We start from the raw sequence: 18302 nt of genomic DNA on the forward strand, positions 1-18302 counted from the left end.
ACCTTTTTTGTAGGTTCCTGTTTGAGATTTCCAGGAGGTATGAAGACGCCAGTATCCTGGCTCTCTTTGTCGCGGCTGCCAAGTATGAGCAGGTTCTGCAAACCTGCTGCCAAGAAGATGACAAGGCTGCCTGTTTCAAGGAAAAGGTACGTCCCTCTACCCCGGCCCTGCCTGGAGAGTCTAAAACGTTTTCACCCAAAACACTGAGGAGAGGTCTGCCATTTGCAATACAGCCATACAGCCAAAGCCAGTGCTGTCTCTAAGGCTGAGTCAAGCATTACTTTTCCAGCTGGGAATTTCATCAACTGCAGTTTTCCAGGGTGAATTGAAGATCCAAAGGCCGAGCATTCCTCGAGCTCTTCTGGTGGGAAGTGCATGTTGCTGGGATTCGACACTTTCCTGCACTGCAGAGTACCCTTTGTTGTGGGCATACGGATGTATTGTGGGTTGAGGCTGCAGCCCTTGTCCTTATCCGCTCCTGAGACTTCAAGCAGTTGGGTGGTACCATCGCCTGTCAGGGAAGAGATGCCAAGCGGAAATAGCGCCAGGGTCACTCTCACTCCCCCCACGCAGCCACGACTGGGGTGCTAATCTTAGTCCTGTGTTTGGCCCTTGGGGTCTCCAGAAGCCTTTTCATGCAGCATTTCAGTAATCCTTCCACTAAGTGGAGTTGCACATTTCTTTCATCGTTAATTCCAGTAACCCTTTTTTCCTGCTATTTCCCTAACCTCCATTCCTTCCCCCGGTTTGCCTCATGAGCCATGGGAGACCCATGGAAGCTGAGAGAATGGCACCAGGGAAAGAGGCCGTCTCCCTTCCTGTGGCACAGCTCCAAACCGAATCAGACTCTTGGGATGGAGCTCAGAGGCAGAGCATGTTTGGGTCATAGAAGGGCCCAGCTTCAGTCCCCAGCAGCACCTCCAGTGAAAAGGCTCAGGTAGCCTCCTGCAACCCTGGACAGCCACGGCCAGTTCGAGTAGACAAGACTGGCCTTGGTGGGCCAGGACGGAGTCTGCTGCAGTCGAAGGCAGCTTTTGGTGTCCCTGTGTCCATCCAGTGGGAAATCCATTCAATCATTTTTCAACTTATCTGGTCTGGCCCTTAGTTTCTACACTATGCTGATTATAACATGGAAATAGAAGAGACAAGACATATACTCTGTTTCTGGCAAATAGTTACTATTGCCTTTGTTTCAGTGGAGCGGCTGTACTGCTTGACCAGAGTGACCGTAGATACTGTTGGAATGTATAAAATTGTCCTTGGACGTTCTGCTGCCGTCAGCAGACGACTTTCTGCTCTGACCGTGTCCCCAGCGCCCTCCCCGCACGAAGGCAGTGCATGGCCTGCAGCTCTCCGATCAGCACTGCATGGGGACCTGTGCTGTGGGCCGTTCCTGGCTGCTCCCCCCAAAACATCTCTCTGTTCTCAAGTGACTCCTCAGGTTCTTGAGCTGGGGCTACCTGGAGGACAGAGGTTTCCTGTATGAGGGGAGAGCCTTTCCAACATTCTGCGATCACAGCTTTGGATATCCATGCACTACTTTTCAACATACATTGTGCTGCCCAGCTATAGCATACACCCACACTCCAGTGAAAGGTCACCATTTGATCACCCTATTCCCCAGAAGGACAGTGTTAAGCTTCTCTCCTTTTGGAATCAACTAGACTTAAAAGTAAGTTACTTTGACTAGTTAAGTGGGTAGCCATGTTGGTCTGCAGTAGAACAGCAGGACTGGAGTCCAACAAGATTTCCAGAGTGGAAGTTTTCGAGACTCAGAGCTTCCTTCTTCAGACATAAATAGGATTGGAGATCCCTGAGCTCTAATCCAGCTGCTTTATCTCTTTCCCCCCTGATGCCCTCCCTTGCAATACCCCACCCACTTTGGCTGGGATAAAGAGGCTCAGGGATCTCCATTCCTACCCATGTCTGAAGGAGGGCGCTCTGAGTCTCAAAAGCTTACACTCTGGAAATCTTGTTGGTCTCTAAATTCAAATCCTGATATTAATTTTGGCTGGATAGAGAAGATTATTTTGTTTTTTTTTCTTTCAGTCTAATCTTTGCAATGAAGATTTCACTATGTCAAAAACACGACCTCTTTCTGACCAATCTTGTTTATAACAGGCATCAGCTGTCAAACAACAACTGAAACATACCATTTTGGTGGAGAAGCAGAACTGTTTCATCCTGAAGAAGTTTGGACCAAAAACCCTGCAATCTTTGTAAGTCTAGTTGCTTTAAAAATTATTAGTTATGTGCTTGGTCAGATCTTTGACCATAGTAGTAGCAGAAAACTTTGGGCATAAATTTCAGAACCAGCAAAGTGGTGGGATACAAAGATTACCTTTGCAGGAGTTGGAGATATTCATTCATTCATTCATTCATTCATTCATTCATTCATTCATTCATTCATTCATTCATTCATTCATTCATTCATTCATTCTCCTTTCTCACTGAGACCCAAGGCAGATTATACAGCACAAGTCAATACGATTAACAGCTATGAAATATGACGGACATGTTTCTTTTGTCCAATATTCTCTACTCCAGCAGATTATTTGAAGCCACATTTAGATTGAGAGAAAGTCTTAGAATCATATTCTGAGAAGTGAAATAAGTGATCTAAAATCCATACAATGCAAGATCAGGTTGAGCAATTTAGACCACAGTATGTTGAAAGCTAAGGGCAGGCGCACCATAGAAGGTGCCTTTAGATCGGGCTGGATAAAATCTTCTGCTCATGTGAGATGCCAAGCAGTTGATTCTGTCTCCTTCTGTAACTGTCTTAGAACTGGCTTGAAATTTCATTCATGAGCACACAGCTGTATTCCTTGTTAGGCTACTTAAATCATAAATCACTTCCTTCTCCCTCACCAGAGAGACCCCTGGACAGCAGGCAAGCAGACTCCAGAGTGCTTTCTCCTGCTGCACTCAGTAATGGATGGCTTATCTTTGCAATTGCAGTACTCTTTGAAGGCCCTTATTTAAACCCAAGGGACAATTCTCACTACTAGTTTTGCAACAAAAATCACTTATAAGTGACATTGATTGCTTCTATTACCTTCCATGAAAATACTGAGAGTTTCTTTTTTGCAACCCCCCTCCCCACACTTACACAAGTATCTTAAAATATTTTCTAAATAAACTTGTAGTGTTTATTCTATGCATGCTTACTCAGATGTACATACCATTGAACTCCCAGCTAAATATGTGTATGCAACCCCTATGCTCAGTTACTTATAAGTGGGCACGAACAGAAAAAAAAAACCCAAATGTGGTGTTCGTTGTTCATTGCCATCCACGAACAACGAACAATGAACATTGACGAACATGATCCTGTTCATGAACATGTTTGTTGTTCGTTGTTCGTGGGGGCCAGCAGGATCTCCTCCAGCCATTCAAGATCGCTACCACACCATTCCCAGAAACCCTACCTGAGCAGGCAGCAGGAAATGTACCAATAATAAATAATAGCTTGGCCCCAGAGCCTGGCAGCAGCCCTGGAACCTGAAGGGGTAGATCCCTATCCCACCACACATAAAGAAAATTCAAGCTCCAATGCACTCACTCTGTCTCTCTAACAGCAGCTGTCTCTCCCTGAAAGCCAGAGCTGGGAGCCCCCCTCCCCCCCGGTCTTTTGTAACAAATTTGGAGCTCCAGTCCACACTTGGAAGGAAGACCTAAGCTAAATTGGGCTTAGATTGGGGTTTCCAGGGCAACAGCAGGAGTTCAGACAGAGTTCAGACAATCCCTGCCTGAGTTGCCATGGGAATTGATTGCAGGTGCCAGACTGTCTGGCTTGACGAACAGCAACGAACGAGGCTTGCAACGACCACCTGTTCATTTAGAATGGGGCCTCACAAACAGCTTGTTCGCAAACAGCAGATTGGACTGTTTGTGGGTTTTTTTAGTTCGTATTGCTGCTTGTGCCCATCTCTGCTTCTAAGTAGGGCCCCCACAAAGGGGGGGGGGAAGGAGTACACTTTTACTAGGGTCCAGAGGTGTCCAGCCCAGGCTGCAATTCCCATTATCATGAGAGGAAATTGAGGATAAATGGTAAATCATGCCTGAGGATATTTATCAAAACTTATTTCCTTGTATCTATGCATCTATTGTCCAGATCATGTGAGATTTGCTGAAGCCAATTCAAAGCAGCGCTAGAGCAGAATAAATCCCATGGAACTCAATGGAACTATCTTCCAAGCAAAATGCTGCCTTCCCCTTTTCCATATCTGCACAGAGAATTTTAGAATATTTTTGTACACTAACCCTTCCATGGGTCAATAATGACTCGGTGCTCGGTGCTTGCACAGGGTTACCTTTACTTTTACTTTTTTTTTGTACGCCAACAAAATTTGTAGGTGTATAAATATGAAAGAATGATTTTTATGCTAAAGAAAGCATAGAAAATACTTAAATTATATGACATTTTGTAGAGTACATTTTGTTTGTTTGTCACAGCACACGATATTCTAACTGATTTATTCATAATAATTTTATTTTAGAAAGGTTAGATGGAAAGAGGTTTATCTAGCACCTATGTTCTGACACAATGTACATATGATAGGGGTGCAAAGATAAGAAGATGTTGTGCTGCTTCTCACAGACACTGGGTAGACATTTGAACTGCAAAGCCCAGCAATGATCGGGGTGATGCCCCTCACCCCCACCTGGCTCATTTAAAAGCATGAACCACTGTGGGGTGACACCCTCCCCCAATAACTTGCTGGGAATGAGTATGTTTGAGTAGGCTGTGATGATTTACCTTACAACTCCAATGTGAACGTCATCAAGAGGGTGAAGCGCCACCCCCCTGAGTCATCTCACTACTCTGGTCAAAGCTTTTTTTGACTTCTCTTGAAAGCCCTCCCCCCCGCCACCACCCCACATGCTTTGTATTCTACTTTAGGTAAAATTGGGTATGAACGCACTAAGTTCCTCCCTTTTGCAAACTTGGTCTGGTCTTGGCGCTTACTTGCTGGGCAGGCCTAAAGCATAGGGAGGCCTTCTGCCTCTCACCTGAGGCAAAACAACCCAACCCACTTGGCATTTCACTTCAGGCAACATTTCAGTGATAGATCTATCTTACTTTCTACAAGGTCAATGACTATATTGTCTCAATGAGAATAAAGTCTAAATATGACAAGCAGTATTTGAAGAACTCAGTGTTTTTTGGATTTCTTGCCAGGAAATTTGTTCAGGTTGTCCAGAGATTCCCCAAAGCTGACCGTTCAGTCTTGCATAATATTACACGAGATATAGTTCACATCCATGAGGAACGCTGCCGAGGCGACACACTGGAGAGCCACCTTGACCAGGTACAACCAACTCATTTCAAGAGAACCACATCAAACCATCAATAGGCTTGAAATTTATGACCGTTTTTGATTGATGGTGTTCTCTGAAAATTAGGATTTTTTGCTCCTTTGGCCTATCTCTTTAGGCAGAGAAAGAGAGAGAATGAGAATTTTTAGTTTATTTTTAAAAATAAGCTGAGTTTTGTTAAATTAGTTATTCAAGCTATTCAGTTGTGTTATTCATCTCAGGTGTAGTCTAAAGTTACCGTTACAATATGAGGTTTTCCCTTTGACGTGTATATACATTGGCACATTGACTTTCTGGAAGGCCCCTTCAGAAATACATCTCAATAAATTGGTCGTGATCTGATATGAACTTTTAAATATTTAATATTAATATTTTAATATCCATGTTAATATTTTAATAATTGTGCATTTTAAATATCTGCATTATTTTCATGGGGGAGGGAACTTTCTGTCACATCATGTATCCACTTGCACACTGTGCCCCAAGGGCGGCATGTGGCCTGCACGATGACATCACTTCCCAGAAGTGACATCATTGCGTAGCCCTGGAAGTGTGCAAAGAAGGACGCCTGTAAGGCAAGCGCCTGGTCTCCCACCTCCTGCCCGGAGGGTAAGGGGGCCTGGTAATCCTCGTGCATCGTTTGCGCATCCACAGAAATGATTTACCTCCTCCACCTCTTCCTCCATTGTTGCTGTTGCCAGCAGAGGCCTGGAAGTGGCACAGGGCCCAGCAGAGGAGCAGGTGGAGGCAGTGATGGGGCGAGGGAAGGAGAAGGCTTAGGGTGTGAGGAGGCCAGGGGGAGCCTGGGGGGGGGGAAATACTCGCCATGGTGAAGCTGAGCTGGGAGGGAGGGTGGGATTCATTACAAGCCTGGGTAAACAGAAAAGTTTTGGCCTGGCACCAGGGCCACTTAACCACTGTGCTACAGCATAGCAGATTGGAAACACCTGTATGTTATCCATGGCCTGAGTCACTCTTTCCTCCCTCCCACTTTATTGAGCTTTGAACCAGATAGCTGGTGGTAGAAGGGTTGCCAACATCCAGGTGGGATGTGGAGTTCTCCTGGAATTACAACTGATCTCCACACTTCAAAGATCAGTTCCCCTGGAGAAAATGGCAACCTTGGAGGGTCAACTCCATGGTATCACATCTCTGCAGAGCTTCCTCCCCTCCCCAAACTCCTCCTTCCCCATGCCCCACCCACAGATCTCCAGTAATTCCTCAAGCCAGAGCCGGCAACCTTGGTGGCTGGCATATGGTCTTGCTGGGAAGTTTGACTACCGATACTCACCTGCTTATTCAGGATCAGGCTCCCCTCCAAGGTTCCCAGGACCCACCCACCCCCTCCTGGGATACAGCACTGGGAACACAACTCAATACAATCCATTTTGTTAACCTCCGTTCTCACAGATGGCACTGACCAAGTTCCTCTGTGGGCACCAAGACATTATATCGACTAAGATAAGAGGATGCTGTGAAGGGCCCCTGCTGGAGCGACCGATATGCCTTGCGACAACTGTCGAAAATGACGACCCACCTGCAGATTTGTCTCCAACAGTCCGGGAATTTGTGAATAACAAAGAAGTGTGCCAGAGATATGCTGAGAACCATGACAATCATCTGGAAAGGTACAGCTGCGTATTTCTGCCTGTCTTCAGTCCTATCTGACTTACAGCACTGTCCAAACAAAGCAGGGCCAGTCAAGGCTTCATGCAGGCCGGGAGCAAACGAAAAGGTGGACGAGACAAGGAAGATGGCAAACCGGAAGGGTAGTGGGGGTGTGAGGCAGAGAGCCAGGGGAGGGACAGGCAGAGGCAACTGGAGTGACGCTTCGGGGCACAGTCTGGGCAGCCTTCATGGGCCTCCCCCATCCTGCATCCTGGAGCTTCAAAGGTTGCACCCCCAAGCACAGAGCAGGCAGCCCTGCCTGTCACAGTCCCACCAGAACCCAACAGGGAGAGGTCATGCTCAGGTATAACCAAAGTGGTTGCTCTTGCTGGAACAATTACAAGTCAAAGGCAAACGTCAAATATGACACCCACAGTTTAAAAGTGGGGAGTAGTGTGTGTCGGGGGGGGGAGAGACATTTTTCTGAATTTTTCTCAATTTCCCCAAAGTGCACAGAACTGTCTCTTTCCTGTGTGGGCTGCACATTTGGCTGCTTTAGGGACTGGCACAGCACCGGTTCCATGACGGTTCCAATGAGGGTGAGGGTGGAAACAGAAATTCAGATGCCCTCATCTGGCAAAAATAAAGCAAGCAGCAATACTGTATTTGAAAGCCATCTTGGGCTAAGTAGGACATAAATATTTTAACAGCAACAACAACATTTGATTTATATACCACCCTTCAGGACAACTTAACGCCACGCTCAGAGCCATTTGCAAACTGTATTATTATTATCCTTACCACAATCACCCTGTGAGGTGGGTGGGGCTGAGAGAGCTCTGGGAGAGCTGTGACTGACCCAAGGTCACCCAGCTGACTTCAAGCGGAGGAGTGGGGAATCAAACCTGGTTCTCCAGCTTAGAGTCCTGCTGCTCTTAACCACTACGCCAAACAAATGCATCTGTGGCAGCATCTTCCACAAAATAGGAGCCACAATGGAAGAGACCACGCTGTTCACACCAGTAGATTTAATGTCACATATAGAAAACCTAAGAAGAAGGGTCCCATCTGTAAAGCATTAGTCATAAGGAAGGGTCAAGTTAAGTATCCCACAGCTTTACTATACGGTCAACTTGCAGTCATTAAAAGTGTAGAATTTGTACATGCTTGGTTGACAGAATTCTTTTAATATTCAGGATACTTTCAATGGTTATATTACAAAACTCTTTCAGTATTTTGTATGTTTTCCCCTGCAAGGAGAAGGGTACAAACACTTCCACTAGAAGGCCTGGAATCCTATTGAAGAACAAAGCAATAACTTAATTTCTAATTGAAAAAACAACACCCGGGCAACAGCTGGTTGCCGGTCTCTTATGGGGCTGCAGGATTCCTTGAATTACAACTGATCTTCATAATACAGTGATCAATTCCCCCAGGGGAAAGTGGCTGCTTTGGCGCCTTCCACAGGCCCTACTCCCAAATGTCCAGGAATTTCCGAACCTGGAGTTGGCAGCCCGAGGTCGTCATTATCACTCCACCACACAAACACAATTGCTCATTTTAAAGGATTCATCTGAAACAACTCTCAAGAACTGGTGATGGCAAAAAGTTATAAGTGATCCTATAAAAGAAATGCTCCTATATTTTTACACATTTAAGATTTTTAAATAGTTAGTTACTTACAGGAAAGTTGGGATCCAAGATTCTTTTAAATTATTATTAAAAATTTCATATAAATGAACAAACTAACAAGAAAGACAACTACACAAACAACTACACAAATAATGACAACTAGCAAACAAAAAAAATATTTTTAAAAGAAACTATAAAAGCTAAAAAGAGGCTGATTTTCTCCGTGACAAATAATTATAATTATCAAGTTTTCTCTTACCCTCTGTTACAAAGAAAAGCTCTCTTTTTTCTAATGTCAAAGTTCCTTATTCCACAATTACCACAGATCATCAAATAGACTCGAGGTTCCCTCGTACATTTTGGCCAATTTCTTGGGAGTCATATACCAACAATACATAATCTTATAAAATTTCTCTTTAATGTAAATTTCAACCCTTTTGACCACATTTACACATTGTTCTATTAATATGTCATATCCAAAATTTTTAGCCCATTTAATCATAGATTCTTTCACATGCTCTTCCTCTGTCTCAGATTTCAACAAAAGTTTATACCTTTTGGAATAACATGTTCATCATTTGTACATAATTCTGTCTCAATTTCAGTCTTGGATTGCTCAAAATCATAATGTCTTTTGTCTACTTTAAGATTTAAAAATAAGAGAACCATTGGCAACTATATCCCTCTGTAATTAAATTGCCTCATAATTTTATTTTATATTCACCTTTTGAAAATTCTTACATATCACAGTATGTTAACCATTTATGTGAACTTGACATATTCCTTCTAAAGTGAGCTTCTTGTGGTGATAGCCACAAAGGTATTTTCAGACAGATCCTAAGTTTATATTTATTCCATATTTTAAAAATGGCATGTCTAACATAGTGGTTATTAAATTCTGCATGTACCTTAACTTTGTCATACCACAGGTATCCATGCCATCCAAATCTCAAATCATGTCCTTCTAAATCCAATAATTTTCTGTTTCTTGACAAGATCAGTTCCTTCATCCACACAAAACAACAGGCAGCAAAGTATAATTTCAGATTGGGTAAACCCAATCCACCTCTTTCTTTTGCATCCTGCAATATCTTATATTTTACTCATGGTTTTCCCCCTTGCCATATAAATCTAGGTATACCTTTCTGCCATTGTTTAAATGCTGCCTCCATTGTTAAAACAGGGATTGTCTGAAATAAAAATAACTTCTGGGTAAATCATTCATCTCAATTGCAGCTATGCTTCCCAAAAGTGATAACTGAACTTTATTCCATCTTGACAAATTTTTAAAATTTCATTTGAAGTCTTAATATAATTATTTTGGAATAACATACAATTCATATTTGTCAAAACAATACCCAAATATTTTACTTTCTTTTCTATTTTAAAATCTATTTTTTTTATTTTCAATTTTGTTTGGTCTTGTATTTTCATATTTTTATTAACTAACATCTTAATCTTCTGTTTATTGGCCTAAAAAAACCCACTACTACATCAAATTCTTTCAATTTGACCATTAAAGTTTCAATTCCAAATATTTCAAAATATCTAATATCTCAGATTATCCCTCAACTGCCTTTTAGGTAAAAATCCTCTTTGATCTTCATGAATAAAATCCTGAAGAATTGTTCTAAATCTTCCAGCCAATATCATTGTAAACAACTTATAATCATTTTTTTACTGTGGAATTTTTCGTTATTTAGACTATAAACAATAACATAAAAGATATAGACAACAAACAGAAGATAAAAAACAATATTCTAAAAAGAAGGCACACTAAAAATACATAAACAAGTGAAAAAAAAACCAACATTAAAGTAAACTACAGATTGAGTTCCGATTTTCTCCGCCACAAATATGGATCATTTTCAGAGTCTCACTTAAGAAGTTTAACTTATTCTAAATTAAACATGAGCCCTCTTTTTCCTGTTGTTCATGATTCTTAATCCATAAATCCAGATGTCATCAAGTCCTTATTATCCATTTCATGTGAACAGTCTATAAATGGTTTCCATTCAGTCAAAAATGTAACTAATGTCTTTTCCCTAATCAATGAAGTAAGTTTTGCCATAGACCAAACTCCAACACTTTTATTCACCATTCCTCCGCTGTAGACAATGTTGGAGTTTTCCACTTTTGTGCACTCTTGGTGCCATACTCAAATATAAAAACAAAGTTCCAAAGCTTCTTTCCAACTGGATGTCTATTATTCCCAACAAAAAAGTCTCTGGTTTCAACTGGATTTTAATCTTCAAAATCTTCTGAATCGATGATTGTATCTGCAGCCGAAAACTCTTTGCTTTCTTAAATGTCCACCACATCTGATAAAATGTCCCTTCTTGTTTAGCACATTTCCAACATCCATTTGAAGCATCCTTATACATTCTAGCCAGTTTTTCAGGAGTCATATACCAATTGTAGAAATTTTCTTTGATACTAGAGCTTAATGTAAATTTCAACCCCCTTGTCTACATATTTTCCCATTGCTCCATTAATATGTCACATCCACAATTATTTGCCCATTTAATCATACATTCTTTTACTTGTTCTTTTTCTGTTTCAAACCTCAATAAAAGTTTATACATTTTAGAAATGACATGTTCATCATTTGTACAGAGTGCAATTTCAAATTCAGTTTTAGATTGCTCAAAGTCATATTGACTCTTGTCTAGTTTAAATCTCTCCAAGATTTGCATATAGGGAAATCACTGGCAAGTATGCCCTTCTGCTGCTAAATCCTCTCTTGGTTTAATTTTAACTTGATCTTAAGAAAATTCCAACAAGTCATGATAAGTTAACCATTTAGGTGGACTTACCATTTCCCTTCTAAAATGAACTTCTTGCAATGACAACCAAAGAGGTATTTTTGAATAAAACCTAGGTTTGTATTTATTCCGTACTCTCAAAATGGCTCGCCTTATATAATGATTATTAAACTCTGCATTGGATTTAACTTTGTCATACCATAGATATCCATGGCACCTAAATTTTAAGTCGTGTCCTTCCAGGTCCAATAGTCCTATTTTTTAACATTATCCCTTCATCAAAACCAAACAGTTGGCCACAAAATATAACCTTAAATCTGTTAGACCCAAACCTCCTCTTTCCTTTGTATCCTGTAGATTAACCCTTGGTTTTTTGCCTTGCCATATAATCTCGATATATCCTTCTGCCATTGCTTAAATGGTGCCTCAGTTGTCAATAGTGGAATTTTCTGAAATAGGAATAACATTCTAGGTAAAACACTCATTTTAATTGTAGCTATTCTTCCCAACAATGATAATTGAATCTTATCCCATCTTAACATATCCCTTTTCATTTCATTCCCAATCATAATATAAATATTTTGGAATAACATACAGTTCATATTTGACAAAGTAATACCCAAGTATTTGGTCACGTATGTTCATATTTTTTTGTTAACACTTCGGTCTTCCATTTATTAACCAGCCACCACACCAAATTATTTCAATCTTGACATTAAGGGTTCAATTCCCTTTAAAGGGTCCTCCAAAACCAACACCAAATCATCCGCAAAGGCTCTTAACATAATTCTCCTGTTTCATCTTTAAGCCTCGAATTCTTTCATCTTGTCTTATGACCCTGTTCAGAACTTCAAGTACCAGTACAAATAACAAGGGTGACAATGGGCAACCTTGTCTTACACCTCTTTGTATTCCACATGGTTTGGTTAACTCTTCATTAACAATGATCTGTGCAGTCTGGGATGTATAGACTGACTTAGTCCAGTTTATAAAATTTGTCTGCAAAATCCGTATCTTACAAGATCTTAAAGAAAAATTTCCAATTTAAATTCTTGGCATCTAGGAAGATTAAAGTGGCTTGTCTTTCATTATGTTTTCCAAGTACTCCAGAATGTCCAATACTATTCTTACATTGTCCTTCAGCTGCCGCTTAGGTAAAGATCCACTTTAGTCTTCATGAATAATGTCCTGCAGGATACTTTTAAGTCTTCCTGACAAGATCATGGTAAACAGCTTATAGTCATTGTTTAATAATGATATTGGCCTGTAATTTCTTGTCAATGTCTGGTCTTGACCTTCTTTTGGTGTAAGTGTTATGTTGGCTTCCTTCCACACCTCCAGCATTTTTCCTCCCTCTAAGAGTTCATCGTCTTTTGTAAGGGCTGCAGGAGTTCATCCTCAAAACACTTATTTTAACTGCTTGGGAGTAGGGGTGTGCAGCAAAAAAAGATCCGGTTTTCCTGCTTCGTAATTTACAAAGCAAGGAAAAAGAGTTGGAATTAAGCAATTTCCGAAGTGGCAAGCCAGAAAATCTCTCTTTATGGAGATGGATTTTGAAAATCCAACCATGATTTTAGATTTCAGTTCTTACAGCTCCTCTGAGATCTCAAAGTGGAGAAACTCTTCCTTGTACAGGGTTTTTGTAGACATTACTGATGTTTTAATCACTGTGGACACTTGAAATATTTATTGTTGTTATTATTCCTTAATATTTATAGCTTTTTGTACGAGTATGCACGGAGACACCAAAATTTTTCGGCCCAGTTGCTCCTAAGAACTGAGAAGGGATATCATGATTTGCTGGAGAAGTGCTGTGGACTCGACGTGCCGGAAGAGTGCCTCATTGAAGGGGTGGGTTGTAGGTGATGAATGTCACAAACCAAATTCTGGATGATTTCTCTAAGGAAGGAACCACAGGCTATACAATTATGGAGTCACTATCCAAATTCCAGCCCTGGGTCAAAGCCTGCTGCCACAGTATGATCATTTCCATGTGCAACCAGTGGCAACCAGTGGTCTAGATTGGAAGCAGAAAAATGCTCAGTAGGGCAGAATGTAGTAAGAAGGAAGAGGATGCATCTACTCAGTAGCATTCAAAGAAGCCAAGGAAAGGCTATAGCCATTGTCCCTAGAACACAGGAGGTCTTAGAATGGCCCTGTCAACTGTCACCTGAGAAAGGCCGGTGTCCAAGAGAGCCAAATATGTTCTCCCATAACTAGAGATGATTTATGCTATGTCATCACCTACCATGTCCTAAAAATACATTGGGCCTAGATATACTGCCAATTTACATGGGTTTTATATTTGTTTAACTGTCATAGCTTCCTCCAGAGAATTCGTAGTGTGTTGGGGTGCTGCAAGCTCTCTTGGAGATACTTTGTCCCTCTCTTTCCCACAGAACTGCAGTTCCTTTCCTGCAGAGTTCCTGGGTGCAGAGGGATGAACCCATTTACACCTGCAGTGTGGATACAGCTCCTGAACATGGAGCCTGCCGGGGAACCTCCTAATGCCTCTGGCAGTGTACCTTGTTTCCACATTCCCTTAGATGGGCCCCTCTGGGACCAAGGCAAAACTCAAGGAAACAACAGGTTAAATTTAATCACACTGACAGTCTGCAAAGATACGTTTCAGTGGCAGTTACTGGTTATCTCAGCAAATTTCAGGGAAATGAAGAAAAGTCATTACTGGGCCATCCGACTTTCCAGCACGACCACTGGTGAAAGGAAATTCCAGTTGTGCCCTTTTTCAGAGTGAGTCAAAAGTAATACAGTAGAGGCATTGCTGCCTTCCAGTGTTAGTTTCTGGACCAAATATTTTGTAGGTTTTTGTAGTGCTTTAGCACTATAATTATATAGCTTTAGCACTATCAATGCCATTCTAAGCAGGGCCGTTCCCACATGGCTTACCTTGTTCCAGAAAACAGCGCAATCTCGCTGAAATCGTGAGAGAAGATGCTGTTATCGCATCTTCTCCTGTGATAACAGCATCTTCTTGTGCGATTTCACACGAGATTTCGCTGTTTTCCAGAGCAAGGTAAGCCGTGTGGGAACGGCCCAGAATTACACCCTTCTAAGTCCATTGAGTTGGACGGACCTGAAGCATGTAGCGTTCTGTGTGTGTGTGGGGGGGGCTGTCAACTCATAGCCAGCTTGGGGTGACCCAAACGGGGTTTTCAAGGCAAGACACTAACAGAGCTGGTTTTCCATTGCCTGCCTCTGCTTAGTAACCCTGGTCTTCCTTGGTGGTCACTCATCCAGCGCCATCCCCAACCAGTGCCACCCCTATGTAGCTGCCGAGATCTGATGAGATTGGGCTAGCCTGGGCCCCATCCTGGTCAGGGCAACTTTGCTTATGATGGCATCAAAAAAGGCCTTAAGATCATGGCTGGAAAGACTCCCCCCCCCACCCCAGTTTCCCCTTTCCAGAGAAACTTGCAAGTTTGCATCATGTGTTGTGTTATTTTGGTTTGAGATTGGCCTGTGGACCAACAGGGCTCCCGATTTAAATAAAAAGTTATCATCCAGAGATGAGAAAAGGATATGGTTTCTACGGTGCCTGCTTTGACAGGCAACTTCCTGCCACCAGCCCCCAGTCCTCCAAAGAGAGGGGAGAACTATGTTGCACAATGTGGTGATGTCACTTCTGGGTACCTGTTGTCTGGAAGTGATATGGCTCTATTGCGTGATAGCATTTTTGCCAGGCTCTGTCTCCCCAGCTTCCGGCTGGTTACCAGCAAAGGGAATTAATGTGTACTTAAAGAGAAACGATGCTTCTGCCACCCCACATTCAGCTTAAAAGAAAAGATTGGATGTCTCAGGCCTCAGTTAATGGAACTCCACTCCTGTGGATTCTATTTTTTTTTTAATTATTTGTTGGATTTATATCCCGCCCTTTCCACAAGCAGGCTTAGGGCAGGTCACAACAACCTAAAGCCACAATACTCAAAAGATATATATATACAATAACTACAATAAATTGCAGTTTAAAATCATATAAGAATAAGATATCAGTAGTACATATCAATTCAGGGTAAGCCTATGAGGCCTGTTCATGCTTCTCAAGAGAAGAACATGTGCCATTTTTTTCTGGAAGCTGTGGTCCTCTACTCCTTTCAGCAACAATTCCCCTTTCTTTCAGGAAGTTCTGCTCAGAAAACACATTGCTGACACCCTGGAAGTAGTAAGGACCAACTGCGACCTTTATGAAAAATTGGGAGACTACCACTTCAAAAACGCGTACGTTATTCTTGAACGCTTCAAACTTGGGAACAGGAGCCAAGAGCCCTGTGAATCCAGAGCATTTTAGGACTGCTGGCATCAATTAACTGATAGATGAAGTTCTGCTGAGAGTGTTCTAGATTCAGGGAAATGGTGGATAGACTCACAGTGGTGGGGAAAGACATCGGATGGCATAGGATTGTCCCTTGAACAGCAGCAACATAATCTTCACGGCAATTGCTGCACCAATACATCTCCCCCCCGCCTCCCCGAATGTGTGCGCCAAGAGCCCCCAGCTTGCAGAAGCTGATGTGATTCTCTCACTCTGGTTTTGAGTCCCACTCCAGGCTCACCCTCGCAAAAATCTAATTTCAAATCCACTCTGACTGGAACCCACCAAACTCTTGCTTTGCAGGCTTCTTGTCCGCTACACCAAGAAAGCCCCACAGCTGGCTTTTAAGGAACTAAACGAGTATGCAGACAGCCTGCATCATGTTGCTGCCAAATGTTGCCAACTGGGTGATGATAAAAAACTGATCTGTGCTGAAGGAGATGTGAGTAGAGTATTTCCCCCTTTGTCTTTCCCCTGAATGTTACACACTGAAGGAGGAGAAAGGGAGCCGGGTCCTCTTTAGCTGATGCTCGCGTTAGAAGCCCTCCCTGTGGTGAACTTGCCAACCTGGCACGTAATGCTGCAGGGGGAAGAGGAACGGGGCTGGCTGTGGGTGACGCAGAACCCCGAGTGATGCTGCGGCCGCATTCAGGGGCCTTCTCCAAAGCATCCCGAGAGCTCCAAAAGGGGCAGGATTCCCGTAGGGTGGGGTCAAGTGGCTGTTTGAGAGCAGATGCCGACCGAAACAGCGCCCAGGGTGGAAGAGGAAAGTTTTTTCTTGGACAGAGCAGATAGGCTGTGCGACTTGAACAGTAATTGTTTAAAGGAAAATGTTATTGCAAGATGAGAAATGCTAGGAAGTCGCACTTCTTTGGTGAAGTAAGGTGCTTGCTTAAGTTTCCTTGCACTGTATAATCAGAAAGGGGTGCACTGATAAGAACGTAAGAATTATTGTGATTTTTATAGCACTACTAGCTTGATACCTGTGCTTCGCAATGGTATTTAACTACTTATATCCAGTTATAATACTTACGGGTATGTGTTTGTGTGTGTGTTTTGAGTTGGTTTTGTAGCATTTAAAAACATTTAAAAACTCAGCTGCCATACTGATTTTTATATAAAACCCCTATTCAGGAGTCTTGTACAGTCTTTCTCCAACTGTCTGCAGTTTCCTTTACTTGATTTTTACCTCAGAACACAGAGTTCCACAGCTGACCCATCTGAGGTGTGTGTGTGTTTGTGGGCGTGCGCACACGTGCACAAGCAGGCAGGAGCCTGCCAGCCACACAGAGAAGATGTATCCCTTTGGGAAAACACATTTGACCCCTTGGGGGCAAATTTCTTAAAATCCCTTCTTAGTGGGTGTTTACATCATGAAAGGAATATTCTCCCCAAATTTCATGTTTCTAGGTCCAGGGCTTTGGGCTGGGAATTGATGAGTCAGTCAGGACACTTGTCTTTATATATAATCTTCTATATATATATAGAAGATTAGTGGCAATTTATGAAGTAACATTGTACCTGTACCCTGAAGGCAAAAGACATCAAATTATGGGTTAAACTCGGGGGGGGGGGGGGGCGTTTCTGGGAAAAGAGGTGGCGAAACTCTCAAGAGGAAAATGAGGAAGAAACACATGGGATTCTTTGAAATCATATTATTTTCAAGCACTATTGCTGAGTATTTTTAAGAGGTCCCGGAACTCTGTTTCCCCACATTCCCCCTAAAAAAAAGCCCTGGTTAAACTAGATTAACTTATCCAGGTTGAGAAATTCCTGGAGATTTGGGGGGGGGGGGTGGAGCCTGAAGAGAGTGGGGTTCAGGGAGCGAAGGGATCTCAGTGGGGTATAATGCCCTAGAACCCTCTCCTCAAAGAAGCCATTTTCTCCAAGAGAACTAGCCTGAAGATCAGTTATAATTTCGGGAGATCTCCAGCTGCCACCTGGAGTCTGGCACCCCGGCTGCATTGCTGCTATAACATCTGAATTTTAGTACAGATGATGACTGACTGCCAATGTTTAGTCGATTCCACCCTGGTTCTAAACTCAGTCAGCTTTGCCACTGGATCTGAGTATCCTAACTTGCACAGGAAACGATGCCAGGAGCTGTTGAGCCCTCCTGACACATGCAGCGCATGCAGCTAAGGTCTGGGTGATGCTGCTCGGCCACCGGGTGGTCTTCTCCTCACCCACCCACCTCCACTGCAAAACCAACCAACATCCCTACACAGGGCTTGGGAGACCTGCCCAGAGTTGCCAGCACAAGGCTGAAAACAGCAGGAGAGGCCCTGAGGCAATTGGGGGGGGGTTCTTCTCTGGTGACATAAAGATGTCCCCAGCCCCAGCAGGAACAGGGCAGGAGTACTGCCGACACTGTTACAGGCCCGGGGCACTCTCCACTGAGGCCTCCAGATTTGCTAGCAGCCGGCAGTATTCCTGCCACCCCGAGTGAAAGCCTGACAAGGCCTAAGCATTAGACTAGTTCTACCAAGGATGTGGAAGAGGTTAAAAGGGGCCTCCTACTCAGCCAGGCAGAAGGAATGCCCTAAAATCCCTGCCCAGCCCTGAAGCTGACTAGCTAATCCCACCTGATTCAGATGGGGGGGGCATGTGGGTCAGGGTCATGCTACGCAAGCTTCCTATTGGAT

The 18302-nt window shown here is 42.9% G+C and overlaps 1 protein-coding gene across 1 annotated transcript in view; it reads left to right on the forward strand.

Moving 5' to 3' along the window:
• The window catches only part of LOC129337859 (albumin-like), a 40373-nt gene that overhangs the window by 9153 nt on the left and 12918 nt on the right, over positions 1 to 18302 (forward strand). Inside the window, exons 5-11 of the mRNA XM_054991814.1 lie at positions 14 to 146; positions 2122 to 2219; positions 5186 to 5315; positions 6733 to 6950; positions 13046 to 13178; positions 15466 to 15563; positions 15961 to 16099. Coding sequence (XP_054847789.1) covers positions 14 to 146; positions 2122 to 2219; positions 5186 to 5315; positions 6733 to 6950; positions 13046 to 13178; positions 15466 to 15563; positions 15961 to 16099 — 949 coding nt within the window. The remainder of the gene's footprint in view (positions 1 to 13; positions 147 to 2121; positions 2220 to 5185; positions 5316 to 6732; positions 6951 to 13045; positions 13179 to 15465; positions 15564 to 15960; positions 16100 to 18302) is intronic.

The sequence above is a fragment of the Eublepharis macularius genome, chromosome 11 (assembly GCF_028583425.1).
Source record: "Eublepharis macularius isolate TG4126 chromosome 11, MPM_Emac_v1.0, whole genome shotgun sequence".
Lineage (NCBI taxonomy): Eukaryota > Metazoa > Chordata > Lepidosauria > Squamata > Eublepharidae > Eublepharis > Eublepharis macularius.